Source organism: Anolis sagrei, chromosome 6 (assembly GCF_037176765.1).
Source record: "Anolis sagrei isolate rAnoSag1 chromosome 6, rAnoSag1.mat, whole genome shotgun sequence".
Lineage (NCBI taxonomy): Eukaryota > Metazoa > Chordata > Lepidosauria > Squamata > Dactyloidae > Anolis > Anolis sagrei.
In genome coordinates, this window is record NC_090026.1 from 90,769,739 (window position 1) to 90,794,484 (window position 24,746).

At 39.2% G+C, this 24,746-nt stretch overlaps 1 protein-coding gene across 1 annotated transcript in view; it reads left to right on the forward strand.

The window, feature by feature from the left end:
- HIBADH (3-hydroxyisobutyrate dehydrogenase) overlaps nt 1-16,628 on the forward strand; it is a 96,277-nt gene extending 79,649 nt beyond the window's left edge. Inside the window, exons 7-8 of the mRNA XM_060782022.2 lie at nt 14,127-14,283; nt 15,719-16,628. Of these exons, the coding sequence (XP_060638005.2) occupies nt 14,127-14,283; nt 15,719-15,877 (316 nt within the window). The 3' untranslated portion in view covers nt 15,878-16,628. The remainder of the gene's footprint in view (nt 1-14,126; nt 14,284-15,718) is intronic.
- The last annotated feature ends 8,118 nt before the right edge of the window (nt 16,629-24,746 follow it).

Here is a 24,746-nt window from a genome sequence, read left to right on the forward strand (position 1 = left end):
TAACACATGCACACACATGCACCCCAAAGACAGGATAATGGATTCACATTTCCTCTTAATTACCATATCAAGATGCAGTTGTTTTATTGAATTGCCCTTGTCTCAGATGTTAGACTATCTTGACCTATTAAGATGTCATGTTGTAATTGAGATAAAAGAGGAATTTGCTTTGCATCACTGCTAATTGGTTTATCAATATCCTCTACCATTTACATTTTAAAATTGAGCATCTGTAAGATAGGGAAGCGTATCTTTAACAAGCCATAATAAAACCCATAAGGTGGTATACTGCCGTTGTAATTGAGGATTGTAAAGCTGTATCATAGTCAGCTTTAAGTCATGGTTTGCTTAATGAAAAATCAATCACCTATGACTACTCTGTATTTAGTTCAAGTTGAAACTCACATTTCCTGTTATAAAAAAAATTCAGCAGGCATGGAGCACTGAAAGCTCTCATGCTATAATAGTATGCAAACCTAATTGGGTTTGCAACCACTGTAGCATGCAAGTATCTCTGGCCTTTCATATCCAGGTTAATGTGAGAGGAGGGACAGATTCTGCAGAGATGGTATTGTGAATTTAGACTGTTAAAGTTCTGATTGATCTGATTAATGTCAAGGAGGTATATGTGGTAAGAGATCTAGCCTCACTGGCTTTGACATTTTCACCCTTTTTGTTGTCGAGGACTGGTATTTTTTCCCCTAACGTGTCAAGGACAAGTACAAATATGTGCCATTTTATTATTCTGATAGTTTCCTGGAATCTCACAGTGGACCTGCACAGTGTTTCATAGGCTGATAGTGGTCCATGGACCACCACTCAAAGTAGCACAGATTTTAATTACCCAGCTTCTGCGAGCCTCTTTCCAGCCGTAATCTGCCCATGTTGCAAAATGTAATAATGACAGAGATATTACTGCTGAAAGAAGGTAAATGGTAGCAAAAGACTTTTCAAGACATAATCTCTGCTACTGGATTTATGTGATTTGGTCTAGTTCCTCTAGAAGCTTGCATTAGGGTGAATGCTGGTGCACATTGGCATATCACATCCACTGCTAATATAGATGGCTCAACAAACCAAACACCTTGTGTCTGTGGTTTGATTCAATGTGTCCGAAGATGGACCAACAATACAAAGAAATAAACCCAAAACGAACCATGGTTTCTGTCACGATGCCAGGGCTCTGCCGATACAGAGGCAGAGATGAACCAAACAAACTTCCAGTTTGTATCAAACAGTTTAATTAAAGCAGCACTTACTTCCTGGCTGTTCTAATAGTCCAAAATATAAAACATAAAGATAGCACTCAGCCACAGAATATAAAACAAAAACTGATAGCAAACGCTACACTTTACTCAAAGGGTCCAGTCCAGTGGTCAAATGCTAAGGGTTCAGTGAGCAAAGTCCAGGGATCAAGAGTCTATACCAGGGGTCCTCAAACTTTTTAAACAGAGGGCCAGGTCACAGTCTTTCAAACTGTTGGAGGGCCGGATTATAATTTGACAAAAACATGAATGAATTCCTATGCACACTGCACATATCTTATTTGTAGTGCAAAAAAGCACTTTAAACAATACAATAATTAAAATGAAGAACAATTTTAACAAATATAAAGTTATTAGTATTTCAATGGGAAGTGTGGACCTGCTTTTGGCTGATGAGATAGGATGGTGGTTGTGTGTTTTCAAGTCGTTTCAGACTTAGGTTGACCTTGTGCGAGGGCCGGGTAAATGACCTTGGAGGGCCGTATCCGGCCCCTGGGCCTTAGTTTGAGGACCCCTGGTCTATACCATAGTCAAAAGCCAGTACAGAGATTCAAGGTTCCAGGATTCAGGAGACAGGATACCAAAAATCCACAAATCTGGGGGGGGGGGGGGGGGAACAGCAGCATCTATCACCAAGATAAAACAAATACTTTTCTCCCTTAATTGCTTTCACCCGTTAACTCTTACTTACAGATTACTTAGCCCTTTAGAACTAAGACTTACATTAATCCTTCCATCACCAGCGGCTAGGCCTGCCACCACCAACCACCATCAACTGCAGAATATGATACATGACAGTTATTTGAGGGGGAGACTATCCAAAACACCAAGTTCAAATCTTAGTAAATGCACCACAAACAGGAAGTTTATGGTTCAGCCACCATATTGAGATCCTTATATCAACAGCGATTAACCACTGACACTAGCATGTTGGGTCACTAATGCTATCCCATGTTCTGTTCTGGTTTTGGTACTTTGGTTTTGTGTAAGCTGCCCCGAGTCCTTTGGGGAGATGGTGATGGGATTCAAGAATAAAGTTGTTGTTGTTATTAATTCAGAAATCTGATTTACCTACAGCAGAGTTTCTCAAATTATTCTCCCCCAGATGTTTTGGACTTTAGCTCCCACCATTTCTAACAGCTGGTAAGCTGGCTGGAATTTCTGGGAGCTGAAATCCAAAACACCTGGAGGAGCACAGTTTGGGACGCACTGATCTACTGATCTTCTCCATCTGTGTTATTACTCATACTAGGGAAATCTAAACAGTCTTACTTTCCAAAGCTGATGATAAATTGTACTTCTTTTTCTTTTCCTTCTGCCACACTCTACAGCAGTGGTTCTCAACCTGTGGGTCCCCAGGTGTTTTAGCCTACAACTCCCAGAAATCCCAGTCAGTTTACCAGCTGTTAGGATTTCTGGGAGTTGAAGGCCAAAACATCTGGGGACCCACAGGTTAAGAACCACTGCTCTACATACATAGCACATGCAAATGTGAAAAGATGGGTTCAAGAAAATATTGCTGCTATTAGTTTGGCATATAAAACAAGGGTTGAGGGTTTATTTTTATATGTACAATTAGCAGTGAGATATATTGCATAACATCTTTCACCAAAGCTCATGGCTTTTTATTGGTTTTCCTTTATATTGATGGATATCATCGTATCCATGTCCAGCTCTGAGCAATATATCTTATACCTGATCAGATCAATGATCTGCCTAGCTCAGTCTATAATTTCTCCACTCCTGGCACTTTGTTGTTAGGCTTTCAGGTCGAGATTTTCCCCAGCTCTGCCTGGAGATGCCAACATACAAGCTGTACTACAAACTCTCTCCTACAATTTCCTTAAACACATCCCAGTCTAATTCACCTAGAAAATATGAGATATCTGCTTTCTTTACTATTTTATCTGTAATAGCTCATGAAACCATGCATCTATTGGTTATGAAATTTAGCAATTTACTTGTGATAACCATTTTCCACTGAAGTCCAGGTTGTGTGCATTGTAATAACTCACTAGAGTTTGGCTGTTTTCCTTCAGAATGATTAGCAGGGCTTATTAACTTCTAGCAAAAGATGGACCATACTTCACTCCATGCTTGGCTGCTAAGTCATTATGCCGTTTTGTCATCTGGTCCGTCTAATTGTACATATATTCAGAAACAGTGATGGTCTGTTGTATAGGAAAACTACACAAAGGATTTAACAGCTGAATGGGGACAATTGGCAATTAATCTTACTCTTTAGGACTTAATGAGAGTTGATATTTCTGTTTTAAAAACAGAGCATCCCTGAACTTGTGATTGTTGGTTTCTTAGCTAAGGAAAAATAATGCAAAATTATGTTATTGAAAGATTGAATATGGGCATACATACTGCTTCAGTTTTCATCCCATCAGACCATACGCTTTATTCCTGTAGAGTAATATTTTGCTGCAGAGTTCACACAGAACAAAATCATTTTTGTCATTATCTTCTGAAGAATTATAAACCACGAGCTAGCTTCTATATACTATTACATTATTATTATTATTATTATTATTATTATTATTATTTATAACCTGCCCTAACCCCCCCCCAAGGGGACTCAGGGCAGTTTCCCACAAAGTAACAAGTGGTAAACATTCAATGCCAAGAGCAAACAAATAACAAATCAAACAATAGATAAAACAAACTCAATATAAAATTATAAAACTAACCAACCCCCCCCCCAAAAAATTAAACATTAAATAAACATAACATAGCACATCACACACATTTACCACATGATAAGCTCTTAAACATTAAATTAAAAGACATTTAAAGCTGAGATGGTTTATAGCATTCAACAGGTGACGGTAGATGTCAAATATTTAGGCGAGAATATATATGGAGATGTAGTAGTTGTTTTCCTCTCTGTAAGCTAAAGTGCATAAGTACGTTTTTAAAAGCTTTTTAAAGGAGAGGAGAGATGGGGCCATTTTTAGTTTTCTAGGGAGGGATTTTACAGAGGTGGGGAGCAATCACAGAGAAGGCCCCCTCTCTTGTTCCCACCAACCATGCTTGAGATGGAGGTGGGACTGAGAGCAGGACCCCCTCCACAGACAGCAGTGCTTGTGCTGGTTAGCATATGGAGATGTGATTTTTCAAATAGTCTGTGACCAAACGGTTTAGGGCTTTATAGGTAATAACCAGTGCTTCGTAATTAGCGCAGAAGCAGTCCAGAAGCCAGTGGAGCGGCCGTATCATGAGAGTTGTCCGCTCCCTGTATGGCACTCCAGTTAGTAATGTGGCTGCTGATCTCAGAACCAGTTGTAGCTTCCGAACTATCTTCAAAGGCAGCCCCACAGAGAGTGTTGCAGTAGTCTAGGCAGGATGTAACTAAAATATAATTTACAGATATAGTACTATTTTAGTACTACAGAGAGTGTTGCAGTAGTCCAGGCAGGATGTAACTAAAATGTAATTTACAGATATAGTACTATTTTAAGACATCACACTTCTTTTTTGCAAATAGGGAGGCTGACAGCTGCTCAAAACAAATGTTCTGCCTCTTATGAACATTTGAGTTCTACCTGTAAACATTTGGGAATTGTAGGGTATGTGTCATTCTGGAGCTACAAATATTCCTTTGAATATATGGCATTTCATAATTCTGCAATACATTGGGATTTTCATTTGGGTCGGCAAATTTATTTATTTATTTATTTATTTACCTTATTTATACCCCGCCTTTCTCTACCCCAGGGGGACTCAAGGTGGCTTACATGTGGCACTTACACAGTGCCTTAAGACATACAAATATTAACTTAAAATAAATTGGATCCAAATTAATACATATTAAACATAATTAAAATACATTCCAATATTAAATTGGAATGCCAGATCAAAGTACTTTTTTAGTGTTTGCATGATGATTAAGCATCAATAATATGTACATTACTACTTATTCAACTAATAGAAAATACATTCATATTAAACATTTGTTTCTAAATAAGAAACAAGTGCTATGAAATTATAGCTCTATATAGAGAGAGAAGGCATGTGTGTTTGAGGACAGCCTTACTGATACTGGCTGAAGTCATTTAACTTCCATTGATTTCAGTGAGTGTACCTAAGAAGGACTAGGTCTGGATCCAGCCCTGTGATTAAGTGTGGCAATCCAACATTGTGAAGGATTGGTTTCTAGCCAAGGTTCATTGGCAGAGCTGTTCTCCCATTAGGAAATGCATGAGCCGGTGCAAATGAGCATGAAAAAAATGACACAGAATGGAGAATTTGACCATCTGCCTTATTAATATTTTTAACCTTTCTATAACTCTACCCCATTCTATACCACTATTATGCATGATGAGTCAGGGTAGTCATATATATTGAAAAATCTTTTTTCTTGTTGACAGTAAAGATCCTGACTGCATGTCATTCTCATACAGACAGTTCGTAAAAGCAACCGCAATCCTGGCTAATGGCAAGACATTTTGCTGTTCTCCAATTGGCATAAGAAGACTGTGACTTGAACTGATTCATTTTTCTGACTCTCAGATTTGCTATAGTGTTCTTTGCCTGCAGAACTGACACTTCGCACATCTATGCACATGAATTCTAGCAAGGGAGCACTTATATACATTCTTTAGGTAGTTTAAAATGAGTAAAAATGAATACTTCTGCTACCAATTTCTTTGGGGCTGACAAGCGTGTTTCGAGGTGACAGAATTGCTCTCTAATAGAATACATATTTATAATTTATAGAGCTTTCACAAGACCAAAAAAAGAAGATTTTTATCAGCAAGTATGAATTTCCTTTCTAATAAATTCTCTCTGGAAGTATATTGTCGTTATGTGACTACATTGATATTCTGTTTATGTCACTTGACTGTTCAATTAAAGCAAAAGGCTCCTTTTCTTAAAAGAAATTTCTGTTTTAAAATGGATTGAGGAAAGGTAGCCAAACATTTCTAACCAGTCAGATATGAGCCAGAAGAAAGCATGCATATAACCCCACATGACACTCTTTTTATTAGTGTCCACATTTATGTAGAAACAAGAGGAAATCTAAAGAGGGCACACTATTGACATAATGAAATATATTGAGAGAAATAAAGGCCATATTCTGACACTTCTTTCCTTTCCTTTTCCTCTTTCTTCCATCCCCTGAAGTCACTATAACTGAACCCCAGACAGTTTTGATGGGCGGGTTTTTGAAGAGTACAATGGATTGAAATAGGAAGTGGCGATCCTCATACACACAATTATGCTGGGTTTTTGCATGAATGAATGTTTAGCACAATTACAGCACGATCTATTATGGAAAGTATCACTCAATTTTACTCATATAACCATATACAAATGCTTCCAAGCATATATTGGGGGGAGAGTGGAGCTGGAAATTGATCTGTTCCATCAGAGACTAGGTTGAAGCCATAAGGAACAATCATTGTAATCAAGGGGATTTATCTTAGAAATGTGTTGTCGAAGGCTTACATGGCTGGAATCACTGGTTGCTGTGAGTTTCACCCATATCTGTCAGGAGATAATGCTTCTGGAACATGGCCATGCAGCCTAGAAAACTCACAGCAACCCAGTAACATAGAAATGTTTAAATCTTACTGTTTGTTGTTGTGTGTCTCCAAATTACTTAGAATGTATGGTGACCCTATTGTGAACCTATCATAGTTTTCTTGACAAAATTGGTTCAGAGAGGGGATTCCATTGCTTTTTTCAGTAGGTTTCTGTGCCTGACCAGAGTCCTAGTCCAACATTCAGTACATTACACCACCCCAGTTCTGCATTAATCTAGAAGGGAGTTATAATAGACTCATTTTAGATGAGATTTAACACCTGGAGATAGGTATATGTTGAAGGAATGAATGGTGAGAGCAAACATGCCATGTGTATTCTAGTATTCTCCAAATATTAAGATGTTGTGGGAAAAGAAAACAGAAGGTCACAATGAAATAGCAAGGTAAAAGCTGGAATTGCAATTCATTCATTGTTCTTTTTAGAGATGGTGAGAATGAGGTACCTCTGGAAGATCAGGAAATTGCCAGTGATTTGTTAACTGCTGCCTCAATTTAGAAAAGGTAACAAAAACAAAGGAATGATAAGGAGATTCCACCTGAACATTAAGAGGAACTTCCTGACTGTGAGAGCTGTTTAGCAGTGGAACTCTCTGCCCCGGAGTGTGGCGGAAGCTTCTTCTTTGGAGGCTTTTGAGCAGAGGCTAGATGGCCATCTGTCAGGGGTGCTTTGGATGTGATTTTCCTGCTTCTTGGCAAGGGGTTGGACTGGATGGACTGGATGAAAAAATGTTGTGCAGACATTACAACAAATACTTTATTTGGAAAATATTATGGTTCTTGTCTTGGCATAATTAAGTGCAAGATCACTTGCACTTTAACATTTATTGAAATCCTTGTAAGGAGGGAAGACTAATAAAGTCATTGACATTTAATCTAATAATAATATGAATAATTGTAAAGTGAACTGTTCAGTGCACAAAGTCTGACACTAGATTGTATTTAAAACAACAAAGATTCTTGTACCCTCTAAAAGGTGATCAAATTTATTATGGCATACAGCTTCACTTCACATCTTATAGGAGTGGTTCCCAGACGCTCCTACAAATTGGCAATAAGGTAATAGAAGCACAGTAATTTCTCAAACAGGCAACAGTTCCATGACTATTAAAAGAAAATGTTGAATTCTATGTCATTTCCTTAGCATCCATATATATAAATGAGTAGTAAAATTTAAAGAACAGGAAGAGTTATTCAGTGCAATGTATTCCAAGAAAGCTTTGTAAATTCATGACTTGTACTTGAGTAGGATCACAGCATACCCCTTATTTTCTTCATATGTCTTGTGCCTCAAGCACAGAATAGTTCTCCTGTCATTACTAGCCCTTTAGCAGAAACTGGTTGTGTCAAGGTCTCAAACTCTACAGAATACTAGTGGTTTGGAATCCAGTTAGTTAATCCCAACTAGAGTACGCCCATGCAATCAATTTTTGAATTGTAGGCCATCACAGATTAATCCCGTTGATTTGATGGGCCTTAGGATTAGCTACAGAATCCATGCCATTAGAGTGCTCTTGTATTTATTGGATGTCACAGGGCTGGTGGTATGGTGCTTCACCGGTGCAGGGGTCTTGGAAAACCACTGTCCGCAAGAGGGCTTGTATTCAGAAGGAACTAGGTAGGAGCGTGTGGTGGGAATTTGGAGGCCTCCAAATATGATATAGTCATTTGAGTGTTGGACTAGGACACTGGGAGACAAGGTTCAGATCTTTGCTCAACCATGGAAACCTGCCGGTGACCTTGGGCAAGTCACGCTGTCTTGGCCTCAGAGAATTACAAGAGCAAACCCCTTCAAAGAAAATTGTGAGATAGGTTTGCCTTAGGGTTGTCATAAGTCAGAAAGGACTTGAAGGCACACAACAAGCACCAGGCATTTCTGAACTATAATGCTGGCTAGGTCTGCTGAAAGTTAGCAACAACATTCAAAAAGCCAAACTTTAGCCTCTGACGTAGAGTAAAGCATTTGCATATTTCTGACATTCTCATACCCATGTCAGTATTGAGCACAAGGCACAAAACTTTCTAATAGGTGGTAACCATTGTGAACTGCTCATTCCTTGGAGTCAAGAAGCCAAGAGGATTCCTTTAAAAGTGACAAGACTAGGAGCCCTAATAAAAAGAGGGCTTTCTCTTTTATCTTAGGAGTTGCTGTTAAGTCTTTTAATACTTAACTTGGGTTTGCTGCAGTCTTCATCCAGTTGATTTCAGTATGTCAAAAAGGAGATGACCAAAGTAAAGAGAGAGGTTAAAAAAGAGAGCCCCTGAGCAAAAGGTGCCTTCTGCCACTATACAACTTTCTTTTTATTTAATTTCTGTTTGACTCAAAACGCTCTGTCCCATTCTGTACTAAGAAGAGGTTCTCCATGACCTATTTGCTCTTGATCAGATCGTGTCTTAGAATGCCAGTAACTAAGACTTGAAAATGTTTCTTGCACCTGCTTTTAGGTGAAAGAATGAAAGAATGAGCTAGGAATAAGATGCTGGGTTAGCTAGCTCCAGAGCAAAGGCAAAGTGCAAACCAAGGTTTTTGACAAACAGTAAGACAAAATTTCTAAATTAGCATATAGGCTCAAATTACATTTTATCACAGGGGTGAAAATATGTATAAATTGAATTCAAATCTGACCCTTTTTGTGTGTGTGTGTTTTAAATAGATTTACTGTTTTGACAGTTCTGAATTCCCTCTTTGTTTGTGATGAGCATGAAGAACTTGAGTGTTGATTTCGTGTTCCAATTATTGATGGGGTCAAGCCAAAATAATATGGTGCCTTTTCTCCCCTCTACCCCAAAAATGGAACACCTGGGTAATTGTAAATGCATGCGCGCATGCACAGTTTTACCATGTCCAGTGGCAAGTTATTATGGGGACTGACAGACTGTCATCGTTTTGATAGCTTGAGCAGTATATCTCCTGAACAGCAATAGAGCTCTTATGCAGAAAGTATCATATGTTCGGAGCCAATTTACAGGGAAACAGCAATAACATTTTATCATGGTTGAGAGCCCAGTAGCTGCTTCCTATTAAACTTGCCCTTTCAGATACCTGTCTTGGATTAATTTGTTGATTTCAAATGGAAACTCAGTCTTCTCCACTGAAGCATGACTTTCTAGGATAGACTCTTACTGAATGACAATTACTGTATATTCTACCCGCTTTCAGACCATTACAAGCTCTGGGCACAGTGGTAGACAGAGGACTTCTTCAGTAACTGATTTTAATACGTGTCTAATTTTAGCTGTCAGTTATCTACGCACCAGTAGATGAATCCTCAGAAAGATGAAATGCAAAACACCTCTAACTTGCTCCTTTTAATGATATACTTGCTGCAAGGGATAAAAAGAGAAGGATTGGAAGGGGAAGGGGTACTCTAAAGTCTCTTGAAGGAAGCTGTGCTGTGTATAAGAATGAATAATTTTGATTTGTTTTGTTTACATAATTCTTTTTAGAAATATACTGACTTTGTCTATAAGAACTTAAGGGACAAATGACATTAAAGGCAATTCACAGATAGCTGATCTGAGTTGTGTTCAGTCTGAGGACAGAAATGCATATGTTTTTGCTCTATAGGAATAGCTCCATCCCCTATGTCCCTAAAATTTATATTCCAGTTCTCTGAGTCCCTTACTATTGGCCATTCTGGTTGAACAATATTTGGTTAGCAAAGGTCAGTTGCCAGCTTTACGTAGCCTATAAGACATTGGTTCCCAATCTTTTTTTGACCTGGGACCACTTGACCAGGGACCACTTTAACTAAGGACTACGCTACAACATTAGTACCAAAAGGGTAACAAATCAGTTTTTGGTCAACTTTAGATTTGGTTTGGTTGTTTGGGGTGCTGATTCAGAAAATTGCATTGAATAAACCACATCAGCTCTAGTTTCTGATACAGTACATATCTCATCCAGTAGTTGCCATCTGCTCACCCACAGAAAACCATATTTAATAATCTAGAGCTGATGAGGTCTATCCAAGGGGGCAGGGCTGGTCAGCGACAGGGAAGGAGTGGCAAGCAGCTCAAAAGGAGTGGAAATAGATAAAATACGATAAAATAAAATAAAGAGGAAGGAGGCTCATGAACTAGATTTTCATCCTCGTGGCCCACTGGTGTTCCGCGGCCCACAGGTTAGGAACCACTGCTATAAGAGAAGTCTGAAAGTAAATTGAATTCAGTGGAATTGATTTCTGAGCAGGCATAGATAGGGTTATGCCATAATTCACCATGCAGTGTGATCCAGAAAATTCAGTGTCCTTTAGATGTACAAAGAAGTTGACTCTGGAAGTGGCATATAGTGTTAAAATAACCCAATCTTGAATTTTTAAAGAAGGGCAAGTGCGTGAAACCTCATGTAATCTTTTATCACTGCCAACACACTCTTAATTAACCTTTCAATTGTCTACAATCATTTTTTCTTAGTGAGATTGCTTGAAGCATCAATAGGAGCATAGTGTCTAGATCTAAGGAAGTAATGCTACCCCTCTATTCTGCTTTGGTTAGACCACATCTGGAATATTGTGTCCAATTCTGGGCACCACAATTCAAGAGAGATATTGACAAGCTGGAATGTGTCCAGAGGAGGGCGACTAAAATGATCAAGGGTCTGGAGAACAAGCCCTATGAGGAGCGGCTTAGGGAACTGGGCATGTTTAGCCTGAAGAAGAGAAGGCTGAGAGGAGATATGATAGCCATGTATAAATATGTGAGAGGAAGCCACAGGGAGGAGGGAGCAAGCTTGTTTTCTGCTTCCTTGGAGACTAGGACGCGGGGCAATGGCTTCAAACAACAAGAGAGGAGATTCCATCTGAACATGAGGAAGAACTTCCTGACTGTGAGAGCCGTTCAGCAGTGGAACTCTCTGCCCCGGAGTGTGGTGGAGGCTCCTTCTTTGGAAGCTTTTAAGCAGAGGCTGGATGGCCATTTGTCAGGGGTGATTTGAATGCAATATTCCTGCTTCTTGGCAGGGGGTTGGACTGGATGGCCCATGAGGTCTCTTCCAACTCTTTGATTCTATGATTCTATGATAATATGTTGCGTGGTGAATAATGACTAGGAAGCCATATGTACATGGTATCTTACTGTATTGTTTTTTAATATGATGCCTGATTTATTTATTTTTAAAGGCAAAATATTTTATTTGTGAATTAATTCTTAAAATGGAGGCTGTTTCATGATACTGGAGCTGTGATCATGTGAAAGCACAATTCAAATACTGGTGTTTAACTTATAAAGCAAGTGTGGGGAACCTCTTTTAGCCTAAGAGCCGGATTCAGAGACTGTTAGAAACCATAAGCTAACGTACGTTGGTGGGTTTTTAAAAGCTTTTTGGAGGAGATGAGGGAAGGGGCATTTTTAGTTCATTAGGGAGGGTGTTCCAGAGGCAGGGAGTGATCACGGAGAAGGCCCCTTCTCTTGTTCCCATCAACCGTGCTTGAGACAGGGGTGGGACTAAGAGCAGGGCCTCCTCCGCAGATCACAGTGCTCGAGCTGGTTTGTATTCAGATATGTGGTTTTTCAAATAGTCTGGCTTGAACCGTTTAGGGCTTTATGGGTAATAACCAGCACTTTGTAGTTCGCCAGGGAGCAGTCTGGCAGCCACTGGATCTACCGTAACATGGGAGTGGTCCACTCCCTGCATGGCCGCTCCAGTTAGTAATCTGGCCGCCGATCTCTGAACCAGTTGTAGCTTCCAAACTATTTTCAAAGGCAGCTCCACGTAGAGAGCATTGCAGTAGTCCAGGCATGATATAACTAAGATGTGGACTACCATGGCCAGAATCCCAAACAACTGCTTCTACACAAACTTTGAGATTCTTAGCTGAGACATCGCATCTGTGGTGTGCTTTCCCAAAGGAGACATATCTGACATCCCTGGCACTTTATTTCTCATAGGAAATAAGTTTTTGGTTTGCCTTTTGACTGCTGCTTATATCCTATCTATGGGAACCCCCGGTGATGCAGTCGGTTAAACCCTTGTGCTGGCAGGACTGAAGACGGGGCAAGTCGGAGATTCAAATCCGGGGAGAGCACAGATGAGCTCTCTCTGTCAGTTCCAGCTCCCCATCCAGGGACATGAGAGAGGCCTCCCAAAAAGATGATAAAACATCAAAAAGCATCCAGGCAATGTCCTTGTAGATGGTCAATTCACTCACACCAGAAGCAACTTGCAGTTTCTGAAGTCGCTTCCGACACGAAAAAAAGTATTTATTGCTTTAGTGCTTGAAATTTGGTGTTTCTTACACGAGATGAACGACACATACCATTTGTGAGGCAAGAAAAAAAATTGCTTATTTTGCAAACCATGAAATGGCCCACTCAAAACCTTGAATAATAGAATCCTTGCAAAATGTTGTTGTAAAGAGGGATCCTTGTAGAACAATTTTCAATTCACAGTGTTCGTGTTATTATCAGAGAAGGAAGCCTCAGGGGTTTTTCTTTTAAGTAAGTATGTACCGGATACATCTTTCTTTCTATTTCCTTCAGAATCTTTGTCTCTATTTTTAATGAGGTTTTTGTGAAACTATTGAAAGCTATTGTAATTGCTAGAAAAATTGCTGCACTATGACACTGTACAACATGAAAGCAACAATCCCAGGAAGATGTAATTGTTTTTGAGTTTGTGGTTAAAATATTCACTGTGTTTAAAATCTACCCACAACTGTGAGGTGGTTTATGCTTTCAGCTCAGTGATGGGGATAGAACAAATGATGTTTCTGCTTGGACAAGCTTTGTTTTATCAGGATCAGTAACCTTCTCAGCAAGTGACCCAGAACTATAATGCATGTCTTTGAATAGATAGAGAACATATGTCACTGTGCAGTGTAGACTTGCCTTTTGAGCAGGAGCGTATAATAAAGGTTTAATAATAAAAAAAGAAAGTTTGCAATAGTAAAATGTCATTTAAGGAGGATGTATTTTAGTCTCATTTCTGATGGCAATGTCGCATCTGTGCTTTAGATTTTTCACTTCATGGCTGTTGGTTGGAATGATTTGGCTAATGTCCTATTTGAATTATAAAATGACAAAATATTCTTCTCATATAGATGAGATAAAGGGTCCCACTCAATCCACTGTGTTGTCTACTCAGTGTTTCTGCTTTCACCCAGTAATTTGCATGCTGGACATAACATGGGGAACTGATGACCTTTAATTTAAAGAAGGGTCTCCCTCTCTTAATATTGGTTTTTTGCATCATTTTTCAAGCTCGTAATACAAGTGAAGAAATGACAACAAGGTCCCAAGATATAAAAATAAGTCACCCATGACGTGTGCCTTCTGACATGAACACTTCTCTTCTTTTGACCTTTGACAGGTTAGGGCTTGACCCGAAGCTGTTGGCCAAAATCTTAAATATGAGCTCAGGCCGTTGTTGGTCAAGCGATACTTACAACCCTGTTCCCGGAGTCATGGAAGGGGTACCTTCTGCTAACAATTATCAAGGTGGATTTGGAACAACTCTTATGGCCAAGGTATGTATGCATATTGGAGGTAGGGACAACTGGTTTCATTTTTGGCTGAAAAATGATCATTTAGGGGAATCTCACCAAAACATCATGTTGTCAGCTATTTGCTGTCAATTTGATCTCAGAGTAATTTGTGGCATAATATAAAATAAACCATAAGTAGTTTATTTATTTATTGATCAGCCCACACACTGCCTTGCCAGAGAAAGAAAATATGCCACACAGGTGAACAGTAAAGAACAAGTAGTTTACTCTTCTTAATTCAGAACAACATATGTACCATTGATCACCTGCAACAACTCACATAATGTCCCTTTAGAGAGATTTAAAATGGTATTTCTTTGTCCATGTGGAGAAACTCCTTCAGCAGCCAAGAAGCAAATCAGTCTGTCACTCTCTGCTTCTCTCTTCTTCTCTCTGCACCTGCATAGCTCCAGCCTGAACAAAAATGTAACAGTATCCAAAAGTCCCAGGCTCAGCCATCACCCTGGGCATTGTCCGCTCCATGCATTTTGACACACACACACACACACACACACACACACTCATCGATTTCTCCCATGCTCCAACAACATTTTCGCTATAGAAGCCCCCAGTGGCGCAATTGGTTAAATCCTTGTGCTGGCAGGACTGCTGACCGAAAGATCAGAGGTTCGAATCCAGGAAGTGGGGTGAGCTCCCATCTGTCAATTCCATGTGGGGACATGAGATAAGCCTCCCACAGGATGGTGAAACATCCTGGCATCCCCTGGTCAACATCCTTGCAGACGGCCAATCCTCTCACACCAGAAATGACTTGCAGTTTCTCATGTCTCTCCTGACACACACACAAAAAAAAACTCCTGCAAAAAGGTGACTTAGGGCTGTTTTCAGGGCAGCCTTAACAAAAAGGTAGACTGTATTGGACTGTAGCCCAAGCTATCCCACGCTTAATGTGTACCAAAATATAAATGTACTTATATAGAATAAGTCTATATATTCAGAGGTGGCCAGGTGTTTACCATGAAACAGAATACAACAACTTTGAATACTTAGAAGCATCACTCAAAAGGGACTCAATGTGTTAGGCAGACCCCTAGTTGTAGTTTGTTCAGACTGCCTGGGGCTTTGTCTAGTCCAGTGTTCATATACCCTAGGCGTGAATAACTTATAGGCCCTTCAGGACCCATAATCCAGATCTTGTTGAATTTCAGATCCTATTAGTCCCAAGCAATATGGGTAATGGTAAGGGATGATGGGACTGACTTATATGTACAGTTACAGGTTCTTCCAGCTCTGGCATACTCTGATTGTGCCTTTCTGGTGATTTGAAAAACAGAACTTTTGCACTCTGTTAGGTTCTCTTATATAATTAAAACCACAGCTGCTTTTATTGCATATATTTATCTTTTCATTGTCTCTCCTTCACCTTTGGTCTGTGAATATTTGTATTTGTCTTCAGGATCTTGGCTTGGCCCAGATTTCCGCTACCAACACGAAGTCCCCAGTCCCTCTTGGCTCTTTGGCCCACCAGGTTTACAGGATCATGTGTGCCAAGGGCTATGCCCTGAAAGACTTCTCATCTGTGTTCCAGTTTTTACGTGAAGAAGAAAACTTGTGAAACTTTTCTTTCGATAATGGACAATATTAGAAACCAAACCATTTAGGCAACCTCTTTACAGATTACTCAATAAATATATAGATATAAATGAATGATCATGAATCATGATCTCTGCCACCTCTGTCTCCTGGGTCACAGGATTGCCTCCTGGATTTATTGTCTCCTTTTTGAAAGATTGTTGGGAAGGCTTTAACATGCATAATAATATGTAACTGTCTTAAAGAGAGAAGCATAGTAGGGTTAAAGCAGAATCCATTTTACATGTATTGCACACATGACTGATTGCATAGTTACATACTGTGGAAACATAACTGTGATTGAAGGGTCTAATGCTGAGTTTCCTACCTAACTAACAAATTATTTTTCTTTTTTTAAAAAAAATGAACAGAAACAAAAATTATTGCAATTAATAATTTTATTTTTTTAACTTTAGCTTTGACCTAAATATAAATGGTGGAATTGCATTAAAGTGGGGTGAACGGTTATATTAAGAATTGTTTGCAGGTTATTGGAAAGTTGCTGCTCTTATGATTTTAAGTAATGGATATAATTACATTCTGGGTGTATGAGTGTGCATACACATTTTTGAACACTTTTTGCTGATGTATTTTTAAATACTTTTTAACCTTTTCCATACATTTTAAAAAGGTTAAACTCACTGATACACACTTAGTTTACACATATTCTGCATTATTATAAACCTAGTAAATAAATCCAATTTTACTTTGAAATAAACTTAAATCCAAAATGATGAATGGTCATTAGAAAGTGTGTGTGTGTCCCTTTCATTCTGTTTTGAAGGAGGAGGGGAGAGGGAGAGGACAATTGGAGTCTCTGCTTACAAACCAGAACAGAAACGCATTTAAAAACAGATGGAATCAAATTCTGTCTTGCATAGACAGGTACATAAAATATATAAAGATCTATAGTAAAGGTAAAGGTTTTCCCCTGGTATTAAGTCCAGTCATGTCCAACTGGGGGTTGGTGCTCATCTCCATTTCTAAGCTGAAGAGCTGGCATGGTCTGTAGACACTTCCAAGGTCATGTGGCCAGCATGACTACATGGAGCGCCGTTACCTTCCTGTCAGAGCGGTACCTATTGATCTACTCACATTTGCATGTTTTTGAAATGCTAGGTTGGCAGAAGCTGGGGCTAACAGTGGGAGCTCATGCCGCTCCCCAGATTTGAACTTGCGACCTTTCAATCAGCAAGTTCAGCTCAGCACTTTAACCCATTGTGCCACCGGGGGCTCCTATAAAGATCTATACCTTGCTATATTAAAGTTTTTATAACTGTGTTAGGGAGCAGTCCATGTCTTCAGCATAGAAAGCCACAATCCTATGCAGTAAGACCTCTATTTTTTGTTATAAACATTACTTGTGGATAAACTTTGTATTTTTTTCCAGAAGTGAACCCTTTGAATTTATTAAGAGAAACATGTAAAAATTAATCCAGACTTGTCCATTCACAATAACTTTTATCTGGGCTCTAAAGCAATTAGTTATAATTAATTTGATTTTAGTTGGTTCCTTCTCATAATCTAATTTCATTACTTTGCAGTATAATGTAACTGTTTAGTTATGTTTATCATGCAGGATGGCCATCCTCAGTAGCGGAATATCAAATAGTTGAAGTGTTCAGGCTGAAGATTCAAGCAATGAAATAAGGCATTTGTGTTTCATACCGTAGATCATCAAGTTGAGGTGTTCATAATTTTTTTTCAAAAAGGATAACCAAAAAGGCAATTGCTTTCGTTACTTTGTGGAGGTGGAAAAGTAAATAGTTGCTTTGCAATAAAATGAGCTAAAAGTGTTAGCTAATTACTTTGTGGCCTTGGAACTATATCTGTAACTACTTTAGAATCATAGATTTGGAAAGGGTCCTATAGACCAATATCCATTCATCCTGCTCAATGCAGGAACTCCATCTAAAGCAGTTGTGTTCAGCTTTTGGTCCTCCAGGTGTTCGGGACTCCAAACTCCCAGAAGCTTGTCCATTGCTCAGGAATTCTAGAAACTGAAGTACAAAACACCTGGAGAACCAAAGGTTGGACACTACTGATCTAGACGAGTGTCCTCAATAGATAGCTGTCCAGACACATTTTGAAAATGTCCCAAGAGACCTCACCATCTCACTAGGCTATTGCCAAATTGCACTTACTATCAAGAAGTTGCTTCTAACGTTCAATCAAAATCTATCGACCTGATCTTTAAAACAATTAGATCTGGTCCCCTTCTCTAGGGCATCAATGAACAACCTGCACTCTGTGACAACCATTTCAACACTCAAAAAAGACAGTCATTTCACTACTTAGTCTTCTCTTCCCCAGTCTGAAATTGCCTAACTCTTTCAATCATTATAACCGTATACAGTGTTTCCTCGCTACTTTGCGGTTTGCTTTTTGCGGACTCTCTGTTTCACGGGTTTTTGCTTCTCAGTTTGTGAATGGTTGCTGTTGCCCAGAGTAGCATTCTAATCCCACCTCCTGGCAACGATGGAGTGTGGAAGGGGGTTTCACCCTCCCCCTCGGGAGAGAGGCAGCCAATCAAGATATATTGCAAAGCAAAGCAGAGATAGTGGAGTGTGTGGTGCCTTTAAATATCTCCTTGCTTCTGCCTCACCCTTGGAATGCTATATACATATATAGCGTCCCTACTTCACTGATTTTCACTTTTTGTGGGTGGTCCTGGAACGTAACACCAGCAATAAGTGAGGAAACACTGTACTATTAACTTAGCAGCTGATGAAAAGGTCCTCTGGATGGTGGTTGCCAGCTGGGTTTTGGCTAGTTTGAGTAACTAACCCCCCTAAGTGTATGGGGCAATTGTATGGGGGAAGGCAATCCTTTAAATAATTTGGACCCAGACCATGTGGGGCTTTAAAGCTCAAACTCAACACCTTGTTCTTTGTCTGGAAACTAATTGACAGTCAGTGAAGTGACTTAAGGATAGGTGTAATATACTCACTCCTAGATGTTCCCATAACCAATCTTGCGGCCATATTTTGAACCAGCTGGAGTTTCCAAACTTGGTACAAAGGTAGCCCACTGTAGAGTGTATCTCAGAAGTCCTCCCTTGAGGTTAGCAGTGCTTGCACTACCATCTTCTGGTCCTCCAAATCTAGGAAGGAGCGCAGTTGGCGTATCAGCCGAAGCTGATAGTAAGCACCCCTGACTTTGCATCTACCTGGATTGACATTTGGAGAGACTGATCCAGGAGCACTCCCAAGCTGCAAACAAAGTCTTTCATGAGCAGTGTAACCCTATCAACGACAGGTTGGCACACCTCCATCCCCAGATACTGGATTTTCCTTTCAACCAGCTCTCAGTTGCCCTGTAGACCAACTGCTGGTCTCTAAAAATGAAATCATTCCACCACTATCCATCTACGGATCTCCTAGAATTCAAAGGAGAGGGTTGTCAAATAAATGCAGACTTGTACTTGTACAGGACAAGCACCAATTTAACAATCAAAGAAATGTGTGACAGGATCAAGCCAGATAGAAGTGGAAATCTTGCTTGTTTGCTTGAGTTTGCTCCCAGTATAGAACCCAAATCAGCTTAAGTCACCTTTGAGTCAACCCCTAGTTTCCAAATGGAGATGCTTTATTAAGATTACAGAGAGAAAGGGGAACTGATAATGCAATTTTTAGTTAGCCCAAAGAACACATAATATTTAAAAATTTCATGGGATATTGTTTCAGCCTTCCTGCTCCATGGCACTGGGGTTAGGGTGGCCTGATAAAACTATTTGCTGTGATTGGAAGCTGCTGTCGATCAAAAATACCCCTGTCCTTAAGCCAGCTTCCTTTTTTGTAAGTAAATCTGTGGTGGGGGGTAGTAAATCCATTGTTTCAACCACAGAATATTCTTCCAAATCTCTTAAGAATCTTTCTGTTTTAAATAAACTCTTCTCCCTATTCTTCTTGAATAAGGATCCAATCCAATGCACACCACAAGTGGAGAGTTTTATTTTTCACACTACTACTGTCTTCTAGTGTTGAACATGTTAAAGTCTCAAAGATGCTCACTTTGTTAAGTAGATCACATAAAAATGTAAATGGTTTGATACAGACATCCTTGTTAACTGATGTCATATTGGGAAATGTGTGTCTGTGTGTGTGAGAGAGAGAAAGAGCTTCCATGAGTTCAGCAGATGGCCCATTGAGTCATCTGAATACCTTTTTTAATTGTGCATTTAGCACTTAAATGACTGGTAGTCATAAACATCTGGTTATTTAACTTTAAAGGAAAAGAATGGAATTCTGTTAAAATAGTATGGTCTCCTTGACATAATTAATTAATTGTAGCAAAAACAGGACTAGATTTATCAAAAGATTTTTTTTAATCCAAAATGACCAGTTTCAGCTCATACGAGGTATTTTAATACCTGAGGCTGAAATCTGCAAGTTTCTACTAATGAATTTTGAATGGCACCTCTTTGTAGATGGAGATAAAGAGAGGACTGAGACTGCCGTGCCCCATTCTCCTTAACTCTGACCTAGAGCCTTCCTTCTCTTTAGGGGTCGGAGGTAATTATTTATGTCTGCTTGTTAAATGTTGAGGTTTGCTCAGCCAGGTTCTCAGGAAGACAGGCTATTTGTGTGGCAACTGTATAGTTTATTAGTCACCAAGTTTTCCCTTTGAGTTGGGAATAGATGAGTATATATGATCTGTCCTTTTATATGACAAATCTCATAGCACTTATCTGATCTCGCAGTTCACCAACTACTGAATCACAGCAGTTATGCTATTTTAGAGTAGGCCAACCCTCTGAAGATACTCTTTTCAATCCTTTATGTGCTGAGTTGTGTGTCTCATTGATGTCTCGCCCTTTCTGCCCCTCCCTAATCCAGAAAATGAACTATATACATATGAAGATGCAAATTTTGGTATACATACATGTTTTTAATCTACAGATTTCAGGCACCAGATTTGTCTAAGCAGGGTTTGCACTTGGATGGAAGACCTCCAACAAATACCATGTGTTGTAGGCTATATTTCAGAGAAAGAAATGGCAAAAACATCTCTGTATTTCTTACCTAGGAAAACCCTATGAATTTCATGAGGCCACCATAGGTAGAGGCACTAGCACTCTCACAGAAAAAGGCTAAAGATCTAAAGTGCTACAATAATGTAGTGTGAAGGAGACCTATATCAACCAAGCTGAAATAGTATATATTGTTGTGTACCTTGAAATAGTTTCCAACTTATGGCATCCTTAAGGCATTCCAATCACAGGTTTTCTGGGGCTGAGAATGTGGGTGTTCAATCACTTTACTACACTGGCTCTCCAGTATATATATTAACCTAGAAGTAAATCCCATTTAGTCCTGAATTTAGTACTGTCTCTACATGTGTAGGATTGTACTGTTCATATAATTGTGAAGAATGTCTCCCAATACGTATGCTGTGGTTAGAGCACAGTTTTGAATTTTTTTTTTTTAAAAAAACCCCACATAAATACAATTTGCCATTTTTTTATATCCAAGAGAACATTTCTAGATCCAGCAGAACTCTTTGGTCAACTTATCCTGGAAGTTTTCTCTCTTCGAGGTTTATCAAAGAGTTGTACTGGAGGACCTAGACTTTCCAAGAGGGAACATTTTATTCAAGTCTGTGAATGATTAAATTTGCAAAAATGAAACCTATAAATGTGGAGGGCTGATTATAAATTGTAAAGCTGCGAGTTGGTAATTGTCTGATTAACAATTTCTAAAATGCTCTGGGAGCTCTTTTGTTTGAAAGGTAGGGTATAAATGCTCAAAATAATAAATGAACAGTTCAGGCCCAGCCTACTTGAAGGACCGCATCTCCTCTTTCCAGCCCACTCAAGCCTTGAGATCGTCAGGAGAGGCAATTTTACAAATTAAGCACCAAAACATCATGTTTTGCAACAAATCAACAGAAAAAGCAGGTCAATACAAGTGCGGTTGGTGGGAACAAGAGAGAAGGGGGCCTTTTTGGTGACTCCGGAACACCCTTCCTAGAGAGATATGATTGACACCTTCCTTGCTGGCCTTTCATTCACAAATTAAGACTTTTTTTCTGGAGCTAGGCCTTCCAGATGTGAGAGCTGGACCTTAGGGAAGGCTGAGCGAAGGAAGATAGATGCTTTTGAACTGTAGTGTTGGAGGAAAATTCTAAGAATGTCTTGGACCACAAGGAGATCCAACCAATCTATACTTCAGGAAATAAAGCCCGACTGCTCACTGGAGGGAAGGAGATTAGAAGCAAAGATGAAGTACTTTGGCCACAAATGAGAAGACAGGAAAGCTTGGAGAAGATAATGATGCTGGGGAAAATGGAAGGAAACAGGAAGAGGGGCAAACCAAAGACAAGATGGATGGATGGCATCCTTGAAGTGACTGGACTGACCTTGAAGGAGCTGGGGGTGGTGACGGCCGACAGGGAGCTCTGGCGTGGGCTGGTCCATGAGGTCACGAAGAGTCGGAGACGACTGAACGAATGAACAACAACAACAAAGGCCTTCCCAGATGAATTATAATAGGCACCTGCCAGTTAACTACTGGTAATATTTACCTCTGAATGCTGTATGGGACCTGGCAATTGCGACACAGCCTAATGAAGTTTCTTAGTATCTTGAATAACCTGTTTTACAAATAATCTCAGTTGCCTGAAGTTAGGGAATTTTTTAATGTTATATGTTGTAAGTGACTAATTTGTTGTGTATGGTGTAGATAAATTGGGTTACTTGTTTCAACTGGCTTTGATGTTCTAGCTGAATATGTATTTTATGTATTTCTGCTTTTTAAACATTTGTTCGCCACTTTGAATCTCACACATGGGAGAAAAACAGGATAAAAATGAATTAATATTAATAATAATAATAAAACAGCCAGCATAGTGATCTTGTTTGCTGTGTACTAATCTTGTTGTGTTTCAAATAATAATGATGATGATGATGATGATAATGATAATAATAATTTGATACTAGATATCCTCCAGCTCTCCCTTTTTCTTATGCGTAGTAATTTGACTGTTTGGTTGTCCAAATAAAAGTCTTATTGCATTATGGATTTAGGAGTTTGTATGGCCAGATATCTGTCCCTGTATTTTGTACTTAACATGACTTACATCTCCCTTTTTGAATTGGTCCTTGGTTTGGGAAAATAATACATGTTTACAATCTCAGTGAAAGGTATCAATGGGGAGGATAACAGATGTATCATATGCTTATCTATTAATCCAATAATGAGTATCAATCCAAACTTATTAAGAGAGAAAGGGGCTGCTTGACTCACTTAGATGTGTCTATTTACAGTGTGAGTAGTAAAAAGTGACTTCTGTCACAAAATCCAGGACAAAAGGGTTGAGCTCTATCCAGGTTGTCCACAGCCCCCCTGAGGCTACTGCTTTGGCAGCATTGTCTGTTTTTTTGTGTGTCTGTGTGTCCTGGTTGCCAGAAACCTGGTGACTTGCTTAAAGTCAGCCTTTGTTTAAGGCCTAATGTAGCTATAGGTTTCCAGCTTGGATTGAATTAAGCTTTTCAGATCTCACTGTTTTACATATGTACACAACTGAGCTGACAAATGTATCTTTAATGTGTTGCCCTGACTCTATGAGTCACGGATATTCAATCTGCTGTGAGCCAAAACGAAAGGAGGCAGTTGCGGTGTCAGCCAGAGCTTGTCGGAAATTCTCTCTGGCAAAACACACATTTGCAGAAAACACTTGGGAGCACTTTTTGCCTTGGTGGAAGGCCAGAATTTCATTTCTCTTGTACTATACACAGAAAAGTAATTTACAGATAGATGTTAGTATCATGGAGCCAAATTAATTTCATATAATATATGTAATGTGTTAGTTACATTATTTCCAGAGGGAATAACTGTACCAGTGAGCTGGCACAAGAAACTAAAACCAAAACTTGTTTTTACAGCACCATAAAAACTTAACATCTTTGATCTGACATAAATGTATGCAAAAATGAAATGTATTGCCTTAAGTATTCCTTTAACGTAACAACAACAACAATAAATAAATAAAATCATAACATGACTGTCATCATATTGTAACACCAGGCAACAATTCTTATATAGTCAAAATCCTTTGTATTCATGGATTTTGTAGCCACAACTTGAAAATATTTAAAACAACAACAAAGCAAACCTTGATTCTGCCATTTTATACAAGAGACACCATTTTACTATGTCATTGTATACCATGGGATGCCTATTGTACTATATAATGGGCTTCCTTTGATTTTGGAATCCATGGGAGACTCTGGAAGCAAACCCCAGTGGATCCCAATGAGTAGCAAATATTCAAGCTTATGAAAACAAAGCAATACATCACATACAAGGCAATGCATTTATTGTGAGAAAAAACTAAAAATGCTTCCAAAATGTGTTCTGTTCCATTCATCCTTTGGTTTCCAGGTGAATTTTAAAAACCAACCACCTATATGAGAGGCTCATAGATACTGCGTTCTGGGGAAAACTATTGTAAGTTCACAGCAGCAGGGAAAATATTGTCATATACAAGACATAACTTTCTTATAGTTCTTGCTTCACTAACTCCAGAACTGGGCAAAGCTCAGACCACATGTCACACTCTCCCCCACAACTTTTTTATTTTCTGCATTCAGGCTCTAGATTTTTCCCTATCGTGATTTTCCCCAAGATCTATGTGTATGTGTGTTCTATTAGCTGCTTTGCCATGGATACGTTCACCTATTCCAGGCCTCTCTGGGACTTTTTTTTCCAAAGTAGGAACTGAGTTTGGAATAACTTTATTTAAATAATGCCCTATATTTCCAATCAAAGCTAAACTGCTGCATTTCTGCAATGTCATGTAGGCAACGTGTGCTTATCAAATGCATGTTAGTAAGGGAGAAGGTCATGTGA